The sequence below is a fragment of the Notothenia rossii genome (genome assembly GCF_949606895.1).
Source record: "Notothenia rossii genome assembly, chromosome: 1".
NCBI lineage: Eukaryota > Metazoa > Chordata > Actinopteri > Perciformes > Nototheniidae > Notothenia > Notothenia rossii.
The window spans coordinates 42,051,440-42,078,244 of record NC_136912.1 but is presented as its reverse complement, the minus strand read 5'-3'; the positions used below and the strand labels follow the sequence as shown (position 1 = coordinate 42,078,244).

The window sequence follows — 26,805 nt, the reverse complement described above, 5'->3', positions numbered from 1 at the left end:
AGCTATTCATACTAAATCAGTTGTCCCTCCCCCTGGTGCCAGGACCAACAGATCCATATTCAGGCTCTGCAGCGCTGTCCCCCCATAATGCTTTGCAGTCTTGCAATGTTGTCCATTGAAAGTCAGTTGGCTAGAAGGCTGGACTTCAAGGACTTGATCAGTGACTTTTCCTGTAAGAGGGCTAGGCGCTGGGCTCTTGGTGAGTTTACGGTAGCGATATTGGATCACACAGAAGACGCATGATGAGAAAAAGACTGAGAACAGGTAATAGGCTCTAATTTAGCACCACCATCAGGCCTTTTCACTTCCATTTCCGTTTTGTTGTCCGTTTACACTTTAATACCGGCTTATTTTGTAGTTGGTATGTATTTTATTTAGGGCCGGGACTCGATTAAAAAAATTAATCTAATTAATTAGAGGCTTTGTAATTAATTAATCGAAATTAATCGCATTTTTAATCACATACATATTTGACCTGAGAACAGTGAGAAGCAATTTTTTTCACATGGATTTTAGTATACCCTTGAATAATGACTGAATACATAAGCTTAAGCAACAAAACATTGTTTATTTTTTTCAAGGTGGTACTTAACCAAGACCAACAGAAAAGTGCCATTTTTGCCATAAAGTGTAGCAAAAGCATATTTAGGAATATAGTACATTTCAGAGATTCAGGTAGCCTATAGGTAGGTAGACCTTCTGTAAACTATAACACTTTGTTTTTTAAGTAAAACACAATACTTTCAAGTCCATTCAGAACATTGGAAACCCTGACTATTAGAAAACATCTCTCTGTTGCTTCAGATGCCATAACAGACTTTGTTGATTTACCAACAGTTGATTTAAAAAATCTAATCAATTTCAGTCCAACTCTCTCAATAACCTTGGCCAAAACAATAAACAGTTCAACATAAAGTGCCAGTTGCACCAACAACGTAATAAATAGTTCAACATAAAGTGTACCATTTAAAATAAAATAAAAAAGTGCCAGTGATTGACCTCAATCCCTCCTATTCTTCCAATATCCTGATGAAAAATAAAATCTCTCTGTTGCATAGGCCACTGTTTGATCAACGTGAATTGGGTGTGGGTCCTTGTACTCCGAGTCGGGCTAACGTCCACGCTAGCTTCCACGCTAACTGCTATATGTTTTGCATTCAGGTGATACTTGAGGCTTGATGTGCTGCGGTGATATGCCAATTCCTTTTTGCATAATTCGCAAACAACCGTGCTCTTATTGACGCTTCCATCCGTCCGTTTTTTAAAACAAAATGTCCCATCCACGGGGCCAACCAAAGCGGTCTCATCAGCTTCTTCGTTCATGTTTGACTATTGTTCACTGTGGTTTGTTGTTGTCTGAAGTCATGAACGTTAGTTGGTGCTCCAGTATAATCGGTACCCCTGAAACTCATCCAGTGAGAAACGTTCCGCGGTGCAAAAATAAGTGCGATTAAAATGCGTAAATTTTTTTAACGCGTTAATTTTTGTGTAATTAATTAATCTTAATTAACGCGTTAAAGTCCCGGCCCTAATTTTATTTAATAAAAAAATCTTCTGCTTATGTTTTTTTTTTTGTTATAGCATTTTATAAATGATAATATTGGTGTTAATGTTCACTTTATTTTAATTTAAGAGGTCATGTATATTTAAGTTATATTTATTTAGATTTATGAATGTTCCATTCAAAAATGTTATTAAAAAGGCATGTACACCATAAAAGATGACTATTGAGATCTATTGTCAGGAATGTTAGTCTTATATCAAATAGTGAATTCTACTGTAGAATGTTGCACGTCTGCCCAGTGTTATATGTTCACAGCTCAGTGTCAGTAAGTATTGTGCGGTTAGTATTGGACTACAAGATAGAGGCAAGCCTGTACAGGTAGAGTTATTTAAAGCACAAATGAGTGGGTTGGGTTCTGGAGGTGTGGTTACAACAATTGTGCTTGGTTGGCGTGGCCTGGGTCTGTTGGTGGGGCCCAATGTGATATATTTTCATGGGGCCCAAAATCCCTGGCGGCGCACCTGCCTGAGACACAGTTTTGTGAAAAAAAGGCCTGCATCCCCCGGTATGCTTTTAAAGAAAGTTTAATCTGATAATGGTCATCAATTTTCTAGAATAAAGGTTGAACTGCATAACAAAAAAAGGCACACTTGACTTGTATTCAATAAAAAGGCAGACTTGGAGCCAATCCTGCAAATTCACCACACGTGAAAAACGTGAAATGCGGAAAACCCAACACCGGAAGGGGCGTTCCGGGGGGATTCTACACATTCTGGTACACTCTGAGAAGAAAATAAATAAATCTATTACTACCCGACATATTTAATAATAGTTTATGCCATTGTTTGTTTTTCACTTAGTTCTGACAGCTTGCTGCTCCACACAAAGAGAAGAGGAAAGAGGAGATGGTCTGTGTGACTTACTTTAAATTGTGGGTAAGGATAGCTAGCCCCCATTGTTCTGTGACCTGTCAATCATCAAACCGGGGGTCATATTTCATTATGTGTTCATTTTTATCTGAATATGTACCCATGGATGTATAAAGAGTAGTTCTACGGCCAAGTTATTCTGCCGTTATCTTAATTCTGATTGGCCAGAAGACTCGAAAAAACATCATTCTTTGCTGATGCTTTTTTATTTTGCATTAAAATGTATGAAAGTACGGAGCCCTGGAGGGTTCATAGAGAGAAAAATAAATAAAACGTGGCCACGTTTTACTAAAGCGTGCGCACGAGTTACTAAAGCGTGCGCACGACTTACTAAAGCGTGCGCACGAGTTAATAAAGCGTGCGCACGAGTTAATAAAGCATGCGCACGAGTTAATAAAGCTTGGCCTTGTTTTATTTATATTGAGGGATTCCTGTCCGTGACTCACAGTATCTGCTGCCCACAGCTGTTTTATAGAAGGAAAACCTCCTTCACTTTATGAAATCTCTGCGGCACCAGTGGCCTGTGCTACGAAGCAGGATTCGCTATTTACACTATTCATTCATGAAGTATGACACTGCGCTGTCAGCACGCGTCTCCATGTTTGTGATTGGTCAAATGTTGCTAACCCCGTCCCTTTCACGTGAACGCGCTCTCAGCCGGTCAGAGAAACCCTGGTTGATTTACTGAGTTGATAACCAGCTTCGCAGGACCGCTTATCGACATTGCGTTTGTTAGGGCTAGTTAAGCCGGGTAAATCGAACATATCCAGGGTCTGTTGAACTGGCTCCGTAGTACAGGGCTCTGGAGGCAGTAACGTGTAACTCAGCAGAATCTGAGAAGAGCAGCACCAGCTGCAAAGAGCTGTGCCTTTTACTGTTTACTTCATTGTGTTTCCCTTCATTAGAACCGCTGAATAGAGATCGAGGCTGCTACGTTTAACCACACACACCTATACACACATCGAACTACCAGAGTATTCCGCCTCGTTTTATGAAGGAGATGTCCTGTCACCGGGGCGCATGGTGTGTGTGTGTGTGTGTGTGTGTGTGTGTGTGTGTGTGTGTGTGTGTGTGTGTGTGTGTGTGTGTGTGTGTGCACGCTCAGCTCCGCTCTGTGTGCGTGCTCGGTGTGTTTGTGTGTGTCCGACACCACCGGCATTTGTTTTCAAATGACCACGAACAGTAATTTACACAAATCTGGTTCTCCATAGTTATATGTGTATTCCCAAGTGAAAGAAATTTGTTTAATCTTAATCTCGATGTGATAGTCCTAGCGGAGTACACCGGAACGAACGATACTATCATAAACAAATGCCGCCCCCCACCCCACACAAACACACACACACACACACACGTGCGCGCGCACACACACAAAACGAGGCCACGCTTTATTAACTCGTGCGCACGCTTTAGTAACTCGTGCGCACGCTTTAGTAACTCGTGCGCACGCTTTAGTAACTCGTGCGCACGCTTTAGTAAAACGTGCGCACGCTTTAGTAAAACGTGGCCACGTTTTATTTATTTTTCTCTCTATGAACCCTCCAGGGCTCCGTATTACGTATGAAAGCGACTATATAGTAACAGTTCTTTTTTTTGTGTTGGTAATATCATTAGTTAGACAATTATATATACATTTTATATTGAAAAACTATACAGATAAGGCAAATATATAATAATTGAATCTGGTCGCCCGTAATGGCATCATATCCACTTGTTTAAAAATGTTATAGGTTGTCAGAGAAATAAGCTAAGCAAAAGTTTGGGTGGCTTTGTGAAGTCAGCTTTACATTGCATGAGGTTTTTATGCAAAGCGAATTACGAACCGTCTCTACACCGTTGGAAAATGCCTACAGGAGCAATCTGTATCTTGCTCAAGGACCATTTGACATGTTGGTCGCAGGGACTAGGGATCAAACCACTGACCCTCCGATTGGTGGAGGACCATTTTCCCCTAATCCGCCCCACAAAGCCACCAAATGTTCTTCTTTCTCTTATTGTTTTTAGACTGAGAAACGCAACTGGATTGAAAAAGGCAAACATTATAAAGAATTTTGCTATTTGTATAACTGTTTGATAATTCTTTATTTTATGACATTGTTTAACAATCAGTACTTAATTCAAAGCATAAAACAAATGACCTGTTGTTCTTCTCAGAGTGTCACTTCTCTAATCTTTCCCTCTCATGAGTTATCCTCATGTATCCTCTGCACTTCCTCTCCTGTACTCACGGCCATGTGTTCTCCTCCCCTCATTCTCAGGACGTCTCCTGCACTCTGACCTGTGTGTGAGCTGTTTGTGTGCGAGCTGCCAGTGCTAGCGCCAGCCTGCGGAGCGCCCCCTGGTGCTGGGGGAACTCCTCACACACACGCTGCAGGATGGAGCCTGCGGCGCGCACACGCTCCATCTGGCTCTGCAGAGCGGCTGCCACCGACTCGCTGGTGGCCGAGGCTCGGTAGCTGCCCTCACACACCCCCTGCAGCTTCTTCATGCGGCTCTGCAGAGACACCAGGTGGGCCAGGTTCTAGGGGACGGAACGATGAAGAATGAGTGGTTATGCTGGGTGCTTTCAATTCACTATTCAATTTCAAAATAAGCTTTATTGGAATGAGATTTAAAATGTTTTGCGAAAGCATAATTACGATTATGAAAGACAATGAATGTAAAATGAACAAAAAAAGTGTCAATAAAGATATAAGTTAATGGATAATAAAGATAAAATGGGTTAATTTAAAAAATATATACAGTGGGCAAAAAAGTATTTAGTCAGCCACCAATTGTGCAAGTTCTCCCACTTAAAAAGATGAGAGAGGCCTGTCATTTTCATCCTAGGTATACCTCAACTATGAGAGACAAAATGAGGAAAAAAAAAAAATCCAGAAAATCACATTGTCTGATTTTTAAAGAATGTATTTGCAAATTATGGTGGAAAATAAGTATTTGGTCACCTACAAACAAACAAGATTTCTGCCTCTCACAGACCTGTAACTTCTTCTTTAAGAGCCTCCTCTGTCCTCCACTTGTTAACTGTATTAATGGCACCTGTTTGAACTCGTTATCAGTATAAAAGACACCTGTCCACAACCTCAAACAGTCACACTCCAAACTCCACTATGGCCAAGACCAAAGAGCTGTCAAAGGACACCAGAAACAAAATTGTAGACCTGCACCAGGCTGGGAAGACTGAATCTGCAATAGGTAAGCAGCCTGGTGTGAAGAAATCAACTGTGGGAGTAATTATTAGAAAATGGAAGACATACAAGACCACTGATAATCTCCTTCGATCTGGGGCTCCACGCAAGATCTCACCCCGTGGGGTCAAAATGATCACAAGAACGGTGAGCAAAAATCCCAGAACCACACGGGGGGACCTAGTCAATGACCTGCAGAGAGCTGGGACCAAAGTAACAAAGGCTACCATCAGTATCGTGAGATTTTGAGTGACAACCTCCTTCCATCAGCAAGGGCATTGAAGATGAAACGTGGCTGGTTCTTTCAGCATGACAATGATCCCAAACACACCGCCCGGGCAACGAAGGAGTGGCTTCGTAAGAAGCATTTCAAGGTCCTGGAGTGGCCTAGCCAGTCTCCAGATATCAACCCCATAGAAAATCTTTGGAGGGAGTTGAAAGTCCGTGTTGCCCAGCGACAGCCCCAAAACATCACTGCTCTAGAGGAGATCTGCATGGAGGAATGGGCCAAAATACCAGCAACAGTGTGTGAAAACCTTGTGAAGACTTACAGAAAACGTTTGACCTCTGTCATTGCCAACAAAGGGTATATAACTATATGACTAAATACTTTTTTACCCCACTGTATATATTGAAGAATATATATATCGAATGAATGAATCGGGTTTATTTACAAGTAGGTTTAAACACAATAGGAGGAATTAATTTAAAGTGGACGTATCATGCTATATTTTAATAATATACCACACCTATATAAAACATGTCTCTGAAGTTTTTTTTTCAAAATACCTAACAGATCATGCATTTTTAGCCATGCTCTATTTGCTCTATTCCAGCCCTGTTTTTGCCAGGGCTGATTCTGTGGCAAATGGACTGCAGCTGACCACGCCCCCTGCAAAGGAGGGGGGCGAGGCACAAGCGTCATGTTACCGTCATGTTACCATGCTGTTACCATGCTGTTACCATGCCATGGCAACCTCTCATTCCCCTGATAGGTGGAGAGTTGCCCATGTAGGCGGAGCTCCCCGTTTCTGACGTCAGAACAATTTCAAATCTGGATCAGTCTGTATCAGATCCGTTGCAGCCCCGTTTTTAGAGATTTGGGTATGGAGGAAAAGAGAGAAGGTTGTGTTCACACCGGGGACACATATTCATGTATAAAAGACGTACAAAAGTGCATTTTGTATGATAGGTCCCCTTTAAGGGAGCAAATATACAAGTTTTTTTAAAAGCTAAAAAGCGTATAAAATGTAATAAAAACAAATGTATACGACAAGAATTTGACAAATTCTCTGAAAAAAAAGGGCAGTATAGAAAAGTTTAAAGTGAAAGGGCTGTGCGGTATTATTGAACAGAAATGTGAGAAATATAAGGAGGAATATGTGTGTGTAAGTTATATAAGTGGTCTTTTTAATAATAACATTATATATAGTAGGTAGGTGTACAAGACAACAATTCAACTACAAATGATAACATGATAATATGGTTGGTACATTAATAAATGTCTTGAGGCAGTGAGTGACACACTTAGCAGCCAGCATTGCGATTGTTGCATTTATTATTGTTCGCCATAACGAAGGGTCATTTATTTCGAATGTTTGAATCTAGGGCTAATTTTTTTTATCTTGCAACAATTAATTCCTAATATTTCTATATTTTTTGTTTTGACATTATTTAAAAAAGTGTCATTGCATCTCTGCCGTTGGTTCATCAAAATGTACAACCCTGACCAGAGAAGGTGAAAAAACTGTGAGCAGGTATTTGTGGTATTCTTGTTGGGGGAACGGTTTTTGGGAGTGGAAACTGTGTTGCTCAACTCAGTATATCACAGACTTGACTATAGGACCCAGAAAAATGCTTTCACCACACTGTCATTCATGTTATTCAACCATCAGCGGCAGCAGATTGATGGTGCATACATCAGCTCTGAATGGAGTCTTGATTTACACCAGCAAGTATTAATTACTTCTGTAGCTTCAACTATAGATTTGTATTAGGAGGACCATGTGTATGCAATATTTTGAAGAACATTTTGATTTGAGCTTGCAGAACACGGAAGTTGCTGGTCTCTTGCTGCTCCGATTGGATTGTTTGTTTGTGTTTTTGTGCGATTTTGGCGTTTTAAAGGGTTAGCACACATTCACCAAAGTCACACAATATCAACGTCAAGCAAATCAAACTACCACCAACCCGTGTGTTCTGCAAGGTCAAGTTACTGTTTTTGTCAATGGAGTCAGGTGACTTTGAAGGGAACATATATGGCAGCTTCAGTTCCTGGTCAGAAAGGGTGACTGATGCTAAGGTCAAACAGTGAAATGATTCGAAATAAAGCTCTACTTTAACTTATTGTGGATACATTGGTTTTACTGCTGCTCCTGTCCAAAGCAGTAAATAGCTTCAAATACGTGCTGGTATACTTTTCAGTCTAAACTGCCATCTACTGTAGGCAATACACTGGGGATAAGGGCCTCATACAACCGAACTTAAACAAAAAATCTAAACTCTAAATGTACTGTGTTGTAATCATCAGTGGTGGAAGAAGTACTCAGAACCTTAACTCAAGCAAAATGAGAAATACTTTGCTCTAAAAATACTCATTACAAGTTAAAGTCATGAATACAAAAATACCTAAGTAGAAGAACCAAAGTATAATCAGCTAAATATACTCAAAGTATCAACAGTAAATGTACCCTTTATTCAAATATGTCTCCATTAAAGCATTATTTTATCATAGAATATTATATTATTCTGTCTTTAACACTTATTAATACATGTAAAAGCATATCAATGTTATCAGTGTTGAGCCAGTATTTTACTTTATGGATATATTAGGAGTACAACATTGCATCTCATCATATCAGCATAACATGTTTTCTTGTGTAAAAAATAAGCTGGTAACTAGAGTGTGAAATAAATGTAGTTGAGTAAAAAGAACAATATTTCCTACCCAAAGTAGCATAGAATGGAAATACTCAATATACTCAAAGTATGGAAAAACGGTACCACTTTACAATAAGACTACCCTTATAAAGGATTCATAAAGGGTTTATAATTAGGTTATGAATTAGGTTGTAAACACTTTATTAATCATTAAGAATCATTTATTCACCAGTTCTAACAGTTTTCATACATCAACACAGGCTCACTATTTGGCAAGATGACTAAGCCTTATATTGGCTAGTTAGCGAGAATCAACTCAGTGAACAACAGATACCAAGTAAGCTAGGTAGCAAATATAAGGCTTAGCAGTACAGATAAATGTGGGCTCACTATTTGGCAAGCAACCTGTCACAGTTGCCCTGTTTATCTCATGTCTCATAAAAGTTTATTAACGATTTATAAAGTGATCACAACCTAATTAATAAATTAATTACAAACTATTCGTAAACCCGTTATAAGGGTAGTCTTATTGTAAAGGGGTACCAAAAAACAGTACTATGGTACAGTACTTGAGTAAATGTACTTAGTCACCTTCCCCTGCTGGTAATCATACAGTCTATGGTTGTAATGCAGTAGACATTATGAGCTCCTTACCCTCTCTTTGGTATCCTGCAGATTTTCGAATTCGGGGTCCAGGACGTAGCTGGTGCCGCAGAGTTCTGACAGCTTCTGCTTCTGCTGCGCCAGCCGCTCGCTCAGCCTCACCTGGCCCTCCTGTAGCTCCCTGATCCCCTGCTCATACTCCACCACGCGCTGAGACAAACATACTGCGTGTAAGGTTACTGTGCAGCATGATTCAGGCACATGTGCAGGTATGAGAGCTAACACATGGCCTACCTTGTGTGTGTCGTGGGTCTTGCGCTGCAGGCCCTGTGTGACGCGGTTCACCTGGCCCTTGGTCGTCATTTTTTTTGAGGTGTGAAACATGGCCTCCCTGCGCAGGACGATGACCCCCCTCCTCTCCACTGTCGCCTCGCTCTCCTTCAGCAGCCGCTCCTGCTGCTTCAACAGGTGGTTCAGTCGCACCTGCACAAGAAGTGATTCAATCAATGGCATTTTATTTATATAGCCAAATATAACAAATTACACATTTGGTAGTATAACAAATCGTACAGCATGTGCTTAAGCATTTATGTGATAGATAAGCTGCTTTGAAACCAAGTCTAACCCTACCAGGTCAGATTGAAGCGGAGCACCATGAAGAGACGGAGAAGGTTTGTGAGATAAGGGGGGCGCCAGATGGTGGAGTACTTTGTAGGTGAGGACCAGAATGTTGTAGTTGATGCGATGGGAGACAGGAAGCCAGTGAAGGTCTTTGATGAGTGGGGTGATGTGATGCCATGATTTGGTATGCGTGAGGAGTCGTGCGGCTGCATTTTGAACCCGTTGGGGTCTATTGAGGGATGTAGTGCTGATGCCGTAAAGAAGTGAGTTGCAGTAGGCATGGATTAGTCGTTCGGATGCGGGGCGGGTGAGAGAGGGTCGGATTTTTGCAATATTGCGGAGGTGGAAAAATTATGTTTTGACTGTTTGGCAGATGTGAGGTTTGAGGGAGAGGGTGGGGTCAAAGATTACGCCAAGGTTGCTTGCCTGATTGGAGGGGAAAAACAATGGTGCCATTGATGGTGAGTGTTATGTTATGGCGCATTTCCATTGCAGCGCGTAGCACGGTTTAAGCGTGCCGTGCCAAACCCGGCCCGTTTTTTGTTGTGTTTCCACTAGTTAGTGGGTAGTTCCGGCTAACGGGTACCTTTTCACAGCTTTTCTGGCCCTCCAAAATCCAGGTTCTTTCCAGGCCAACACTACAACTACAACACAATGAACATATTTTACCGTGATTTAATTATAATACCTGTTTCAAAATGATGCCGAAGTAACAACATACTGATACCGGTTAGTAAAAACCATGAATTAATGCTTTGACAAGTCTGCAGAAAGACGGCTGGCGAAAAACCTTTTAAAATGCTTGTTTTCTAAATGGAGCTTGGCTAAGCTAACGTTGTATGTACTCCGACCGTCCACACTCACAACAGCCTATACAGACATAAATAAACCAGCGACTGTATTCGCCCTGACACAGACAGTCTGTGGTTTGTACTTGTTTACTTTTGTCTAGTTTATGAACAGATATGAGGAGTTGTGAGCTTGAGTGCTAACAGCTAACGGCTGATGTTGATTTTGTGGTTCTCATTGAAGATGACATCACGGCTCCGCCTACACGGTGTTACTATAGTTACTACCCCAGTTACTAAAATGTAATGGAAACGCAACATAAAGTGAGCCTGGCCTACCAAGGCCTAACAAGGCCTAACTATACCGTACTAAGCCGTGCGACGCCCTGCAGTAGAAATGCGCCATTAGTGACCTTGCTGAGGGTGGATTTGGAGCCGATTAGGAGGAGTTCTGTTTTGTTGCTGTTCAGTTTGAGGAGGTTATGTTGCATCCAAGTTTTACACTGTAGACAATACAAATGACATAAAGGATGATGTGTATGTGTGCAAAAAATATTGGGTTGTTGTCTTTCCTGTTAACAATGTTATACCAAAGTTGAAGAAGTTTCAAAACAGTGTTTATGAACTAATTGAAAATAATGAAATAATGCACTTTTTAAAAAACCATAATCATACATCAACATAAACTAACTGAAAGGGGCAGCACTAGACCAGCAGTACATCTTTTAGCCGTTGACCAATCACAAAAGAGCCAGCCAGCTAGCCAATCAGAGCAGACTGGGCTCTGGTTTCAGACAGAGGGTGAAAAGAGGTGCTGCAGCACAGGGAGTATGAGAAAAATAAAGAGCTTTTTAAACATTAAAGCATGCAGACATGTCCCAGTAGAGACACTACATACTGATATACACCTGAAACTGAGCAATATAGGCCCCCTTTAATGTACATAGAGTACATGTTGGCTCATATAAAGGCAAACAGCAGATAAAGACTCAATAACAGTGCTGTTTACTGTCTCTATGTAAAATCATATAATGTGTGCTGTGTTCACCTCCATACGGTGTACCTCGGCCTTCATTATCTGGATGTCTCCCTGGCCCACCTCCGAGTCCACAGCTGAACGGGTCTCTTTCACAAGCTGGATCTTCTTCTCCCACAGCATTATCTGTCGCCTGCCACATACACAAAACACATGGACACCGAAAATAGAACACATGTAAAAGCTGTTACATGAAATGTGTCTTATGAGCTGTGAAAATGGCAAATCTGGAATGAGCTGCCAATAACTGAATTATTTCATCACATTTGATATAATGGTACTATTTAACAAAATAAGCTCTGCGAGGGGTGCATAAAGAAATTCTGGGTGAACCATTTTCTTTATCTGATCTTAATCTCAACCGTTTAAAAAAAATCGCAAATCTGTGAAACAGGTTTAGTTAGTCATGTTAGGTTAGTCATGTTTGTTGTTGTTATACTAATTCTGAAGTGCACCACTTCCTCATGTTATTAGTAGGACTAGAAGCATTCATGTTTTCTTCCAACTGAATTTCTTAATGCAATCTGAACACATGCTTTCACCTGGCAAAACAGTTTTTTTTCTACAATTGTCACGGATGTAAAAAATGAAAGGGGCCCTTGTAAGCTTTTGGGGGGTTTTCCCTCTCCTGTAGTGTGTCCTTTAGTTCTGCAAAGGCTACAATCCCCGAGGGACTTTCTCTCCCAATCACTCCCACCTTCCTGAAATGCCTCAATTTTTGGAATGAAGAATTGTTTTCTCCTACTTGTCCCTCAAGGCTTCTGTAATTAGGTCAAGTTGATAGCCAGCCATACAGACATAGACATTTCAACTGATATGGGCACAAAGTGAATATGCGACTGACTCAGCCTCCACCAGACTGTTTAGGATTCTCTCCTTCTCCTCCTGGATCCTTTCGTGTTTGATCTGCATCTGGATAGACTCCCGTTCTGCCTCCTAAACACATTATATATAACGTTTATGAATCAGTTATGATTGAAATGGCAGACAGAAAATAACAAAATAAACACTCAAGCCATGTGCCTTAAGTCTGTGCAGGAAGTCTGTCTCCCTCAGAGCGTTCTCCTGCTCCAGCGCCTGGCTCAGCTGTGAGTTCTTGCTCAGCAGGGTGTTGAGCTTCAGCAGGTCTCCTCTCAACATCTTGGCATTCTTCTCCAGCTCCGTCTCCTCATGGTGCTCCGCTTCAATCTGACCTGGTAGGGTTAGAGTTGGTTTCAAAGCAGCTTATCTACCACAGAAGTGCTTAAGCACATGCTGTACGATTTGTTATACTATGAAAATAGATTTGGAGATGTCAGTTTGAGGTTGTTAAATACAATAAGCATCATAGATACGTAGTTTGATTCTTAGACTTGTAATGACTCTTGTATTTGTTTCATTAAATTTGAGATACTAAGTTATTGTCTTTAGAAAGTATGTCATTATTTTGCAATACAATGACATCATTTTGCAACTACGTTATTATCTTGAGAACTAAGTCCTTATTTTGAGAAACCGTCAACAATTTGTGATTATATTGTGTATATTTCCCAATGATTTCATGTATTTTGTCTTTCTTTTAGAGAAAGTATGTTATTTTCTTGAGAAGTCCGTTTTTTAAAGAATGTTTCTCATTATTTTCCGAAGCTCTCATTATTTTGAGATACTTACTAGTTTTTGAGGACATTTCTCTTTAAAATAACCAGGAATTAGTTTTTCAGTACACTGTTGGAAATAGACTTCCATATATTACTTTTATATTCGTTTTTGCAACTATGTTACGTACCCTCCAGGCGTATTTTCTTCTGCTGCATGGCAGTGTATTCTGTCTGCAGTTTCAGCATCTCCTTGCTGTTGGCTTCTATCTCGTGGGTCATTGCCACCAGAGTCCCCTGACGCATCATCCAGAGCTGCTGGTCACTCTTGATTCTCGCCGCTAGCTCCTCCATCTGAGCCCTTATTGCCTCTACCTTGATTTGCAGAGGACTCAGGTCTTCATGCTAGGAAAGGAGGCACATCAATCACAAAGGCAGCATGTGATTTTAGACCTGATTTCTAAAATTGTTTCTCGGAAGAAAAAAAAAGACCCTTAAAATGTCTCACCCCAGTTTTGGCTGCAATTTCATAGATCTTTTTGTTGCAGGTGGCGATGCTGGCCTGCTTTTGCGCGATGAGTGTCACAAAGGAGGACATCTTAGCCTGGATGGTCGTCAGTAACTTGTTGGACCTAGCGATCTTCTCGTCTAAAGCCTCCGCGGTGAGAACCAGGCTCTCCAGATGTTGGCTGGCCTTGCTGATCTCCTGTCCCACCGCCACTACATCATTCTCCAGCTGCCACAACCGAAAGCTCTAAAGGAGAGGAAGAGAGGACAACATGTCATAAATGATATATCTTTATACCTATTGGGTTGATATGCTGTTTTGGTAACGTTATTTCTTCAGTACATTATACTTTTTGGCATACTCGTTAACATTACTATAGTTCCCCAAGTGTATTAATACATTGCTGGAGTACTCCTATTAATAACACAGGCCTAGTTTGAAACTAAATATCTCAAATGATACTGTACATATGAACCCTTGTGCCACACTTTAATGAGTTACATCTCCTAACCATCCTCAGTCCTTAAATATTCCTTCATTTTCACAATTTGAACCCTTTGAATGCCAGTTTTTTTAGTACACAATGACACTTTAGTTATAAAGAAACACAAAAAAAGCAACAAAACAATTGTTATTATTTGTAAACTAACTGGGATATGACAATGATTATTAACAATATTGATCTTGCATCAAACACATAATATATAAGAAATATTGCAAAAAACAGGAAAATAGCAAATGCTTTCCACACATGGCAACTATTCAAATGGTCTGAATCTGTTGGGAAAGAGTCAAAGTTACAATTGTAAAGCCAGGGTTCTGAATGGAATATATTAGAATGCATGATGTGTATGCTATAAAGGCCGTGGGATCAGAAACTGTGGTTTTAATGTGCTCACATTTATATCCATAAGGGTCTGACTGTTTGTGTTTTGGCTACATAGCGTATGACAGACGTATATAGGGGGCTGAGGTCATCCTTGCCAACATTCCTGCGATGTGCACAAGTAAAGAAACATGATTTCAAAACATTTCAATGAAAAAGCCCCAAATGTCTCAATGGGAAGGTGGAGAGATTAGGTGGTCAATGCCTAACGTTACCTTCTCCCTCTTGAGCGTGGCTATCCTGCTGGTGAGCCGTTGGGAGTACTTGGCAGCCTTGTTGTGGGTGAGCTTCTGCTGGATGTGGGTCATGATCTTGTCCTCAATCTCCAGACGCACAGCACTCTCTTTCTGCAACTGCCTCCTCTGATCGATCACTTCAGCGTGGTGGGCACTTGTTTCCTAGGGCAAGGAAAAAGAAAAAAAGAGTGACATGTTTTGAAATTGTGTGAGTAACATTCTGTTTTTAGACTTCTCTGTTTCAGTGTGTGTACTCTGTATAAATGCTCTGTAGTTGATCTGATTGAAATTGTGATTTTAAATCTCAAAACCGCTACAGTATCTGTCAGGCAGAAACTTGGGACAATTCATTTCTTGACAGAAACCTTAAAACTGAACTAATTGACTGCTAGGGTTAACTTTGATTTCAACATTTGTAGAACACTAAAAGCTTTATTGAGTAGGTGTAACTGTATTAAGAGTTAAACTTATAACTTTATAACTTAGGGTTTAATGTAATTTGAAAACCATTGTTCCACTGAAAACACAATAACAACTCAGGAGGGAGCCAGTCTAGATTTCCTTTTGAGGGCCACCAGCTGCAGAGAATTAACTAATTAAAGGGGCGTGGCCCCACAGCCAAGCCCGCCTTAACCTGCCATCAGGCCCTGGGCCTGATAGTTTTTGTAGGCCCCCTATTTAAACAACAAATCAAAGTCATTTATAGCCTCGGCAGGCTCTGTGATCGCACTTCTCCACTCTGCTCTACACGCGCCTGGTCCTCTCCTCCATATGAGTGACGTATCGGGCCTCCCTCATGTATTTGTCCGGTTGCCGTTGGCTCCCCTCCACGTAGCAAGTCCTCGTCGTCCTCTCCATCTCCTCCAACAGTTAATGTCCCTCCTGTCTGTTTTTCCTCTCCCGCTACTCCATCGCTATCAGAACCAGACGGCCTACTTGTCTCCGAGGCCCCGCGGCCGGCACCGCTACCGCTCGGTACAGAACTCATCTGTCCTTCCTCCTCATCCTGGCCTACAGGTTTAAAATAACCTGTAAGCGTCGGCATTTTTTGTAATAGCTGCTTGTCTCGAAACTCCTTTTCCCTCAACAATTTCCTTTTCCGAGCGCCACTCAAACTTTTTCTTCACTCAATCACTCGCAATTTGAATAAGTCACATGTGAAACATATTCTCATTCTGACGTGTGGGTGTTTGTGTATATTTGCGTTTGTGTGTATTGTGTTTGTTTCCCGGGGAAAACCCTCACGAGAAACATCGGCTGTTGTTATGCCCGCTGTGACGTCAAGTTACTCCGTTCTCCGCTTGTAATTATGCCGTTACAAGCTTCAAAGTTGTATTTATCATCTGAATTTGCCGAAACAAGTTTAATATTCTGAAAGCCAAGACTTTGTTTTTTTAAAATCAGATGAAAACAAACTGTAACGGACCTTGCTGTGTTATCTATCATTACTCTACGTCTTACAATAATAATTTCAGTGGAGGGAGGGGGGCGGCGCTGTGCAACAGCAGAGTGGCGAGGGAGAGCTGTCGTCTTCCCTTTACAAGATTCAAAAATGTATTTATCGTGTGATTTTGGAAATGAAAGTTTCCTATTCTGAAAGACAAGAATTTGTTTATTTAAAAAAAAAAAAAAACACCCGAAATAAAAAAAAAAGATTTTTTTTTTTTATTTTTTTATTTTTTAATTGGCTCATGATAGGCCCCCGATCTCCGTAGGCCCCTGGGCTTCAGCCCAGGTCAGCCCGTGCATTAAGGCGGCCCTGCCCACAGCTGTGAGAACTCAGCAATCAGGTGTCCATTTTAGGTAGCTCTTTCCTGGAGCGTCAGACGAAGACTGACAAAGAAGTCCTGTTGGAGTCACGAGGGAGGCAAAGAGGAGGCAAATCCTACTTTGAGCTAAGTATCGCTGGTGTTTTATTTAATTTAGTTTTTTAGCCCCTCATGCTATAATCATATGTATTTTCTCCATTCCTGTTCATGTGTCTTCTCGCAACTATCACTGGCTCCGTGTATCTCCTAATCGGTATAACCGGCCTGCTCTCGTCTATCCCACATGCTCCACTGAGATCCAACAGCTAGTTTCAGGTGGCCTGTGGAACTGCCAGTCAGCTGTTCCTAAGGCTGACTTCATCTCTGGCTACGCTTCCCTGCAGTCTCTGGATTTCATTGCTCTCACTGAGACCTGGATTACTCCATCCAACACATCCACCCCAGCAGCTCTCTCCACAGCATATTCCTTCTCCCATACACCCAGACCCTCTGGCAGAGGAGGTGGCACTGGTCTCCTGCTCTCTCCCAACTGGAGCTTTTCCCTCTTCAAGCTACCTAACTTCACTCCTTCCACCTTTGAATTCCATGCCGTCACAGTAACCCATCCTATACAATTAACCATTGTTGTTATCTACCGTCCACCAGGCGCCTTGGGGGACTTCTTGGAGGAATTAGATAATCTCCTCTCACACATCCCCGAAACTGGCCCTCCCGCTGTACTTCTCGGAGACTTCAACCTCCAGACAGGGAAGACATCTGAACTAACATCTGTTAACCACCTTTGCTTTCTCACTGTCTCCATCCCCACCAACTCATAACGCTGGCAATGTCCTTGATCAAGGAACTGCTCTACTTCTAACCTCTCTGTAAACCCGCTTCACATATCCGATCACTTCTTCATTTCATTCTCTCTACCCCTTTCCCAACATAACAAACTAATCTCTTCTCGTCCGGCACCTTTCCGCCGTAACCTCCGTTCCCTCTCCCCCTCTACCTTTGCTTTATCGGTGCTCTCAGCCCTCCCTTCCTCTGACTCGTTCCAACTTCTGCCTCCAAACTCTGCTGCAGAAACCCTCCTCTCTACTCTCTCATCCTCTCACATCTCGGCAGGCTCGTCAGTCCCCTCCTGCTCCCTGGCTAAATGACGCACTGCGTGCTAAAAGAACCATCCTTCGGGCAGCAGAGCGGAAACGGTGGAAATCCAAACACCATGACGACCTCCTAACCTATCAGGCTCTCCTCTCCTCTTTCTCTGCTTCCATCTCTGGCAAAAAGCACTTTCTTTCAAGATAAGATCCAATCTTCCTATTCCAATCCCAAAAAACTATTTTCTATCTTTTCCACCCTCTTGGATGCTCCCAAAGCCCCTTCCCCCTCCTCCCTTCTGTCAAGCGACTTTGTTAACCACTTTGAAAAAAAGGTTGATATTCGCTCTTCTTTTTCTGACTCACCTTTGCTCACCGCTGGGTCACCAGACCCACCTTTCACCCACACACTGACCTCCTTCTCCCCTCTCTCTCCAAGTGAGGTTCTTACCCTCGTTACCTCTGCCCGTCCTACCACCTGTCCTCTGGACCCTATCCCTTCAAACCTCCTTCAGACTATCGCTCCTGATATTCTACCGTTTCTCACCCATTTCATCAACACTTCTCTAACTTCTGGTCACTTTCCAAACAGTCTCAAGGAGGCAAGAGTAAACCCTCTCCTAAAGAAACCCACTATCAACCCGTCTGATGTTATAAACTACAGGCCTGTCTCTCTCCTCCCATTCCTGTCTAAAACACTTGAACGTGCTGTCTTTAAACAACTCTCCTGTTATCTCCATCAGAACAACCTTCTGGATCCGCACCAGTCTGGTTTGAAGGCAGGTCACTCAACAGAAACTGCCCTCCTTGCTGTCTCTGAGGAACTGCACACGGCTAAAGCAGCCTCCCTCTCCTCTGTCATCATCCTTTTGGACCTGTCTGCTGCATTCGACACGGTGAATCATCAGATCCTCCTTCGCACTCTCCAAGAACTTGGAGTTGCAGACTCTGCACTTTCCCTCCTCACCTCATACCTCAAAGACCGCACCTACAGGGTAACTTGGAGAGGGTCCGAGTCCGACCCATGTCAATTAACTACAGGGGTCCCTCAGGGCTCTGTTCTTGGTCCCCTCCCCTTCTCCCTGGTCTCGCATGGTCTTTCATACCACTGCTACGCTGACGACACCCAATTAATTCTGTCCTTTCCCAGCTCAGAGACCCAGGTCGTCGCACGCATCTCTGCTTGTCTAGCTGACATCTCTCAGTGGATGTCTGCTCACCACCTCAAGCTCAACCTTGACAAGACTGAACTGCTTTTCCTTCCGGGAAAATATTTTCCCACTCTTGATCTAACAATCAACATCGGCACCTCTGTTTCCCCCACTCAGACTGCGAGGAATCTGGGTGTGACCCTAGATAACAAACTGTCCTTCACTGCAAACATTGCTGCTACAACCCTCTGCTGCAGATACACGCTTTACAACATCAGGAGAATACGTCCCCAGCTGAACCAGAAGTGACGCAGGTTCTGGTCCAGGCTCTCGTCATCTCACACCTAGACAACTGCAACTCCCTCCTGGCTGGTCTACCTGCATGTGCCATTCGACCTCTGCAGCTCATCCAGAAAGCAGCTGCTCGTCTGATCTTCAACCTTCCTAAATTCTCCCACACCACGCCGCTCCTTCGCTCCCTTCATGTTGCGAATGGATCTGGCCCTTCCTACATCCAGGACATGGTTAAACTGTACACCCCAGCGCGTGCACTTTGCTCTGTATCAGCCAAACAGCTCGCTGCACCCGCACTGCGAGGGGGACCCAAGTTCCCATCAGCAAAAACACATGGGTTTGCTATCCTGGCTCCAAAATGGTGGAATGAGCTCCCCATTGAAATCAGGACAGCAGAAAGCCTTCACATCTTCCGGCGCAGACTGAAAACTCATCTCTTTCGACTCCACTACGAGCGATAGAATTACTAACAAAGCACTTATATACTAATAAAGGACTGGCTTATCTAAAGCCAGTTGAGTAGCACTTGAAATGTTTTAGCTCTATGAAACCTGATGTACTTATATGATTCTGTTTTCTTCAAGTTTGTATTTTGTTGGTCGAATGCACTTATTGTAAGTCGCTTTGGATAAAAGCGTTAGCTAATTGCAATGTAATGGTAATAAGAATAAGAGTGTTGCGGTGATGAGGGAGAAATAAGCATCGAAAGGGCTCCCTCGAAAAGAAGCAATGAGAAAATAAGCTCTGTGATAAACAGACATTTATTATACTTTCATCTTTTGTTGAACAGGATAATCTCCACATTTCAACAGCTCTTTTATAATTGTTGAAATGTAAATGCAATGAACAGAATTAAAATGCTAACATTAAGCTAGAAACAAATTACATCACAGTCCCATGGCTGCGCATCACCACCGCTAAGCTAAAGGTGGCTAATGTTTGATAGTCTCATATAGTGATGTCAACTTTACATTGTAGGGTACCTAAGTACAGGAGACGTGGTCAGACTAGTTCATTTCTGGGTTTAAGCATCCTGCCCCACTCTATAGGAGATCACTGTGGGGCAGAGCTTTAGAAACATCGTGCTACCTTAGAGAGCCTGGCGAGGGTGCGCTCCGTTTCCCTCAGAGTGCGCAGGCAGGAGCTGTAGTGCGCCTGCAGAGCCTCTCCCTGGGCCTGCTTCTGAATGATCAGCTTTCTGGAGGTGGCCCCGTCCATATGGGACCAGTTCAGCTGCATAGTTAGCTTCTCATTCTCCTCCTGCTCTTCATTGGTGGATCTCTTGTAGCCTTCAATCTCTCTGTCCAGCAAGATCACCTGGTGCTCGACGGTACTGAGGGAAACAAGAGCAGCAGTTAGGAAATAATAGATGCCTAGTCAAAAAACAACAACAAATTAAAATAACATTTCATATGATATTCTCCTCAGTGTATTCAATTGAACCAACCTCAGTCCTTATCCAAACTACCACAAATTGATAAATGTTCAGAAAGTTAACCCTTTGAATGCCAATCAATTCACAAAAAGCCACTGCTGTTTTTTCATGAGGGCTTCAGCCAGATTATTAACATTAGGTTTGAAGCACTTGATTTGTTCTGGAAGAAAACCAGAAAGAACGCATGCATATCTAAAATGGCAAACATGCGAAAGTGAGGCACAACGATTTCCTCTCAAATTAGTGTTGTGTGTCCTACCAACAGTCTATCACTGCAGAGCAGCACCACCCAAAGGTGCTGCTCATGAAGTGTGTCTCCTGCTGGGACATTAGTCACATGTCCGTTTCGAAGGCATTAGCACATTTGAAGGGGGCTCAGTGGCTTATTGATATTCAGTCTCCTCACCGCACAGCATCCTGCATGGCGCTGAAGGCCTCGTCTCGTCTCCTCATGCCCACCAGGCTGCCGCTCCACTGCTGCAGCAGCTGGTTCCGCGCCAACACCAGAGACTCCATTTCCATCTCGGCCTGCACACAGAGCATTGGGAGTGGACATGTGTCAACACTGATCTGGTGTATATTCTTATAAACATGCTGTGTACTGCACCAACATAAGAATATGAAAATATGCACACAAAAAAGATTCTTATTTCTTTTCATGCACTCTCCTTCTTGTTGTCTCTTTCTTTCTCTGTTGCTTTCATATTGTTTGATTTGCTGTTATTGTTATCATTACTGTAGTTGTTTGACAGATGCACTAAATGACAGTGCTTGCTTAAAGACGCCTTTAACATACAGGTACATACTGTGTTGTGCCATCGTGCCATAGTTACCTCAGAGAGAGCCTCTTTGGCTGCATGCGTCTCCTCTGCCTGAGCTTTGGCCTGGGCTTCATACATGGCTATCTGCTCCGTCAGCCTCTCCTTGTCCTTTGTAAGACGCTCCACATACAAATCCTGATGACACAGGAGTATTGTTTATCCATAACAGTATATTCACCAATGACAATGTATATGACAGTCAACACTTTGAGAGATCTGCAGCAGACTGCCCACCTGCTGGAACTTCTGCTCTTCGGCCTGGTTCTTCTCAGCTCCTGCTTTGCGTCTGGCGTTCTTCAGGGCTTTGACATTGGAGCTCAGATCTTTGCTGACTCCTTGTGTGAAGACCAGATGCTGCAAGAGGTTGTCTATCTCCGCCTGTAACTGGGACGCTATGGAGAAGACACAAAGTCAATTTAATACAATGCCTTAAAGGGACAGTTCACCTCGCAATCAGAAATAAAAATAAATTCTGTCATCTATTTGAATATTTATAATTTTTTGGTGTGTGTTGCCAAGTGTATAAGTTACAACTTTCTCATATTATAGAATAAGACGGCACTCAGTTTGTATTGCTTGAAGAGCCATGAAATATTGGTTACTCAAAAGAATCCACAGATTTTTGAGGGCAGTTTCATGGAGGAACAGTTTGCTATCTATTTGTTTCCCTCTCACAGTGCAATAGAAAGTGTACCTCTACTCATGGAGGTGAGGCTTTTAACATCACGAGATATAAACATTAATGGCCTCCACCTGCCTCTCATTCATGAGTTGATGCACGCTTCATTCTGGCCTGTGATACAAAAATAGAAAGAAAATAGTTCCTGAAACTGCTCACAACATGTTCTGTGGATACTTTGAGTTACCGTTTCATGATTTCTGCAGAAGAAGAGACATTGCTTTTGGGTGATTCTAATCTTTATTCTTTGGCGCTTTGAGATAAACAAGCATAAGTATAATCTTGTTCCATTATATACAAGGCAGACAGCTGTTTCACTTCTTAGAGATGATGTAGTCATCTTAAGCAACAAAAGTGAAGTTAAAATAGTCTCAAACTCTATGCTCTTGGCTGTGTCTTTACTTCGTAGACATGGCTGCTCACACAAATATGTGTTGCTGAGTATTTGAGGTATGTAATAACACAGGAGTAGCTTCAGCTTACTTCACCAAGATGCAGCACAGAGCGCTACAGGAACTCATTCCTGCCTGCAGCATCAGACTGATTAACCCCACCCTCAGGCAAGCTGAGTCAATAGACTGGCACTGGACTTCCCTGTCAGCAGCCAAACCCTTTTATTCAGAATAATTATTATCTTATTTATATTAATACGTCACAATTTACTGTGTATTTTATTACAATGTGCACAGTTTTACTCTCACTTATGTACCGGTACATTTTTTAAATTGTATATTTTTTTGGACATCAATCTTTAAAGGTCCCATGTCATGCTTTCCCGGTTATTACCTGTCCCCTTGTGTGTTATGAAGGTTTTTATGCATGTAAACGGTCTGCAGAGTCACAAACCATTGTTTGCTCACTGGGTTCTGTGACGTGTGAGCACCTAAATCAACAGCAAATGACCGGATTGGCCCACATGGACCAATCCGCGGAGCACATCACACACCAGGATCCCTTGGCTAACTAACAGGGAGTCGCATTGACTTGCATAGAGCCCCCTGGTTGGTAATAGACGAGTTGGGATTGCGGAGAAATGCTCTCCGCAGACCCATTCTCACAGCGTTATAAACCTTTTTCTTACTCAATATCAAGCCACACTTATTGTTTTTACTTCGGCTGTGAGTGTTTGTGTGTGCTCAGGATGAGTTTCGCTGTATCGCCAACCTGGAAACCTGTCCACTCCTCGCAGCAACGAGCCTCGCAACGTCCCGACCAATCAGAGCACAGTGGGCTCACAGGGAGGGGGGGGCAGGAGCTCCAACAAGCCGTTTAGGACAGAGAGTGAATACACATACTATACAGAGATGCTGTATGAGAAACCAATGTGAGTTTGGAAAATTGCACAATTTAAATCTATTCTAGTAGACCTCAACAATGGAATTATGATCAGTAGAAATGGCCATGACATGGGACCTTTAACTTTTCATGTTTATATAAATATCTTTGTTTTGTATTCTATTTGTGTATCTTTTAATCTAAGATGGAGCAACTTGAACAAAACCCTAGGGATAAATAAAGTATTCTGATGTTTTAATTCTGATTTTAAAGGCTAAGAATATATATTTTGATATTAAAACATTGTGTCAAACATGACAATCAACATGGATTTACAGTGGAATAATGGATGTAATAGTTCAACACAGTTAAAAAGATCCTGGATCAACACCATGCAACAGCAGCAAATGACACGTCGGGCTCACCGTTGGCTTTGTCCTTTCTGTCTTGGCCGGTGATATTGGAATACTGTCTCTTGATCTCCTCCAGCTGATGCCTGGCCTGCTGACGTTTGGCCTCCGCCTCGGCCTTGGTGTGCTGACGCTCATCCAGCCTGGTCTGCAGCCGGGCCAGCTGCTCCTGCACCCCGTACATCCCAACTCCCAATGCCTGAAGGTGCTTATCATCTTCCTTCTCATTTGCCAGCTGCGGAGAAGGGGAGCAGTCAGGAATCAAAAAAAGTATCATCAAGATGTCAAACCGGTTCTTTGCGCATTCAGACACTGTCACAGATATATTGCTTCAGGAATAGAAATTAGGTTCTTTTTTTAAATGATTGCAACCCTTTAAAGGCTGGGTTTTAAAAATGTACGTAATGTATCTTGGAACAAATATCAGAAGACATATCTTTCATTTCTCGCTGTTATGTGAAATACACATTGTTTCTTTAGAATGTACTGATGTTTATTACCTTTATATGTTCACTTCATATTTTTAAATGCTGCTACTTATTTGTTACTGTGGTGTACTTTGTATTAACGTCAGCATGCCTCTTTTTTAATATGTAAGTCTACTCCTTTTATAATTTTCCGTTATCTGAACTGTGGGTTTGCAAATGTTCCTGATGTTGGACAAATAAAGGATTTCCAATTCAGATTCTGAAAAAGATAAGGATCAACAGTGCCATCTCCTGGACACATTGAGACCCTACAGGTGTGCATTTGAAAGGGAAACTTAACCTGAATGTGTGTTACATGTTTCTTTGTTCCTATACCTATGTCTGAGTGTAATTGGGGCAAAGCTGAGGGGGCTAAGGACAAACAAAAGAGTAAAGAGGTACAAAAATGTTTAATGTTGAAATAGCTGACCTTCTCCTTCAGTCCCAGGTCGATCCTCTCCAGCTGATTACTGAGCTGTCTGTTCAGAGCAACTTGTTGCCTTCTGACCAGCGGCTGCCAACACAACAAACATGGCATTAATAACATATCAGAGGGAAGCATATCTAGCCTTATCTTTACAAACACCAAAGCAGCAGCTCAATTTAAAATGTTTCAAATGCAACTGCTTGACTTACTAGACTCACAGATCTTTCTTACGGACCAGAATCACAAAGTTAAAGGTCCCATGTCATGCTTTTCCGGTTATTACCCGTCCCCTTGTGTGTTATGAAGGTTTTTATGCATGTAAATGCTCTGCAAAGTCACAAACCCTCAAAGCACACCCTGTAGCGAGTAAAACTCTAACACAGAAAATACCTGTCTATGCTGCCCCAGAACGCCTCGTTGGAGATTTTTCTTTTTCCATTTTTGTTCTTCCTGGTCATAGTGACGTAATGGTCATAGTGACGAAACGGCTCCTCACTCACGCACGCACGCGCGCACACGCGCGCACGCACGCACGCACGCACGCACGCACGCACGCACGCACGCACGCACGCACGCACGCACGCACGCACGCACGCACGCACGCACGCACGCACACACACACACACACACACACACACACACACACACACACACACACACACACACACACACACACACACACACACACACACACACACACACACACACACACACACACACACACAGGCAGCATTCTCATCTGTTTGTCATTACTGGTGTCAATTTCTGGTTGCTAACAAACGCCATTGTAAAACATAAACACTGATGTTCCGCTGTAATGGTGGTGGACTCATCAGAACAGAGTGGGCATTGAACAATGTAAATCTATTCTAGTATACCTCAACAATGGAATTATGATCAGCAGAAATGGCCATGTCATGGGACCTTTAACCATTTCATAAATACCAGTTGTCTATATATTGAAGTAGAAGCTACAGACATGTTCAGAGTCAAGAACGATGAACTCTTCTTCCTCCTCCTCTTCATCCTCCACTTCCCCTTCCTCCTCCTCCTCTTGCGGCGGCTCTTGATCCTCCATGTCTTCTGATGTGTTAAGGCGTGAGGGGTGAAGTGTCAACGGCAACTGGGCAACATTTTCTTGCACTGAAAGAAAACAAGAAAAAAAAATGTGATCAATCAGCAAGAGGTACATTTGTAAATATTTTTGTTTTTTCACCTCCATATATGGACAGTCCCTTTAGAAAGAATACATTTCCTGTAGCCAATCTGAATCAATTCAAAGGTAGTAATGTTTAATACAAAGGAATCCTAAGCAAACCAGGTTAAATTTGCAGTTTTACACTTGTTCCTGTGTGTCAGTTCTGATTTCCCAGCTTTACTTGATAATTTAATGATATTGTATTGAACTGTGCTATGCTGTGTAACACTGTGTTTCGTTGCGCTCGACTGTAAATCCCAAACAGGGCACCAGATTCTAACCATTTACCAGCCAAAAAAAGCTGCCAAATAATACAATGGTATTTGTTCGGAGACTGTTACAATTTCCTCCTTTACTAGCCATTTGGTCAAAGGACTAAATGAGTTGAAAGTGCACCCTGTGTGTGACTGACCTAAATTTGTGGCTGCAGGGAAGTCATCCAACCCAGTGTGGACAGGCTTACGCTGGGGGGTCGTGTCATCAGGCTCTGGTCCTGACTGATTCTGTGAGACACTCTGGGACACATAAAGAAAGCATTTATTTTGTTCTATGTAGCTACACGTTTTAGACTATATATGTAGCATTAGCTGTATCATAGGGCTAATGTAGTAGGCAACTTTGGCTATCCTAGGCTTGTACTTCTTAACAAAATCCCAAAAACAAAATAACTAAAATTAGCACTTGGAAAAAAAGATGACATAAATATCCCCACGTCTGAAAAGGGAGGCGAAGAAGGAACAGAGAGAGAAAATGTGTTTATTCCTCATTCATACATTCCTACCTGTGTAGCGGCTGGGGCCCCACGGTCCTCTGCTGCTTCCTCGCCTCCATCCTGCAGCTCGCTCACCTCTTCAGTTTGCCTCGAGCTTTCCGGCCTCACCTCCTCCTCCCCTGCTCCCTCACCACCCTCACCTCTAGTGCTCTGCATTGGACCTGTAATGAAGAACACAATGTTAGTTATGTTAGCATACTAGCTGTTATGCTAGTCTCTAAAGTTTGAAGTTTGACAACTAAGTAACAGAGACATTTTGTAACGTTACC

General features: G+C 42.4%; 1 protein-coding gene across 1 annotated transcript; it reads right to left on the bottom strand.

Annotated features, from left to right (window-relative positions):
- Window positions 1-3,979: 3,979 nt before the first annotated feature.
- Window positions 3,980-26,805, bottom strand: ccdc40 (coiled-coil domain 40 molecular ruler complex subunit). Its single transcript, XM_079653872.1, has 19 exons — window positions 26,790-26,805; window positions 26,546-26,697; window positions 26,177-26,279; window positions 25,546-25,709; window positions 24,570-24,653; window positions 23,688-23,907; window positions 21,543-21,700; window positions 21,321-21,443; window positions 20,894-21,015; window positions 20,142-20,385; window positions 14,733-14,915; window positions 13,632-13,877; window positions 13,315-13,528; window positions 12,573-12,742; window positions 12,394-12,485; window positions 11,562-11,682; window positions 9,399-9,587; window positions 9,156-9,314; window positions 3,980-4,954 (listed from the first exon to the last, which is right to left on the bottom strand). Exons 2-19 carry the CDS (start codon window positions 26,690-26,692, stop codon window positions 4,688-4,690), a joined length of 3,006 nt encoding a protein of 1,001 aa, XP_079509998.1. The 5' UTR covers window positions 26,693-26,697; window positions 26,790-26,805; the 3' UTR covers window positions 3,980-4,687.

Coding starts and splice junctions, on each gene's coding strand:
- ccdc40 (XM_079653872.1), bottom strand. CDS start 26,692: ATGCAGAGCACTAGAGGTGAGGGTGGTGAGGGAGCAGGGGAGGAGGAG. Junction 20,386..20,893: donor GCCATGCAGGATGCTGTGCG/GTGAGGAGACTG, acceptor TGTTTCCCTCAG/TACCGTCGAGCACCAGGTGA. Junction 13,878..14,732: donor CCACGCTCAAGAGGGAGAAG/GTAACGTTAGGC, acceptor CCTCTCCTTTAG/AGCTTTCGGTTGTGGCAGCT.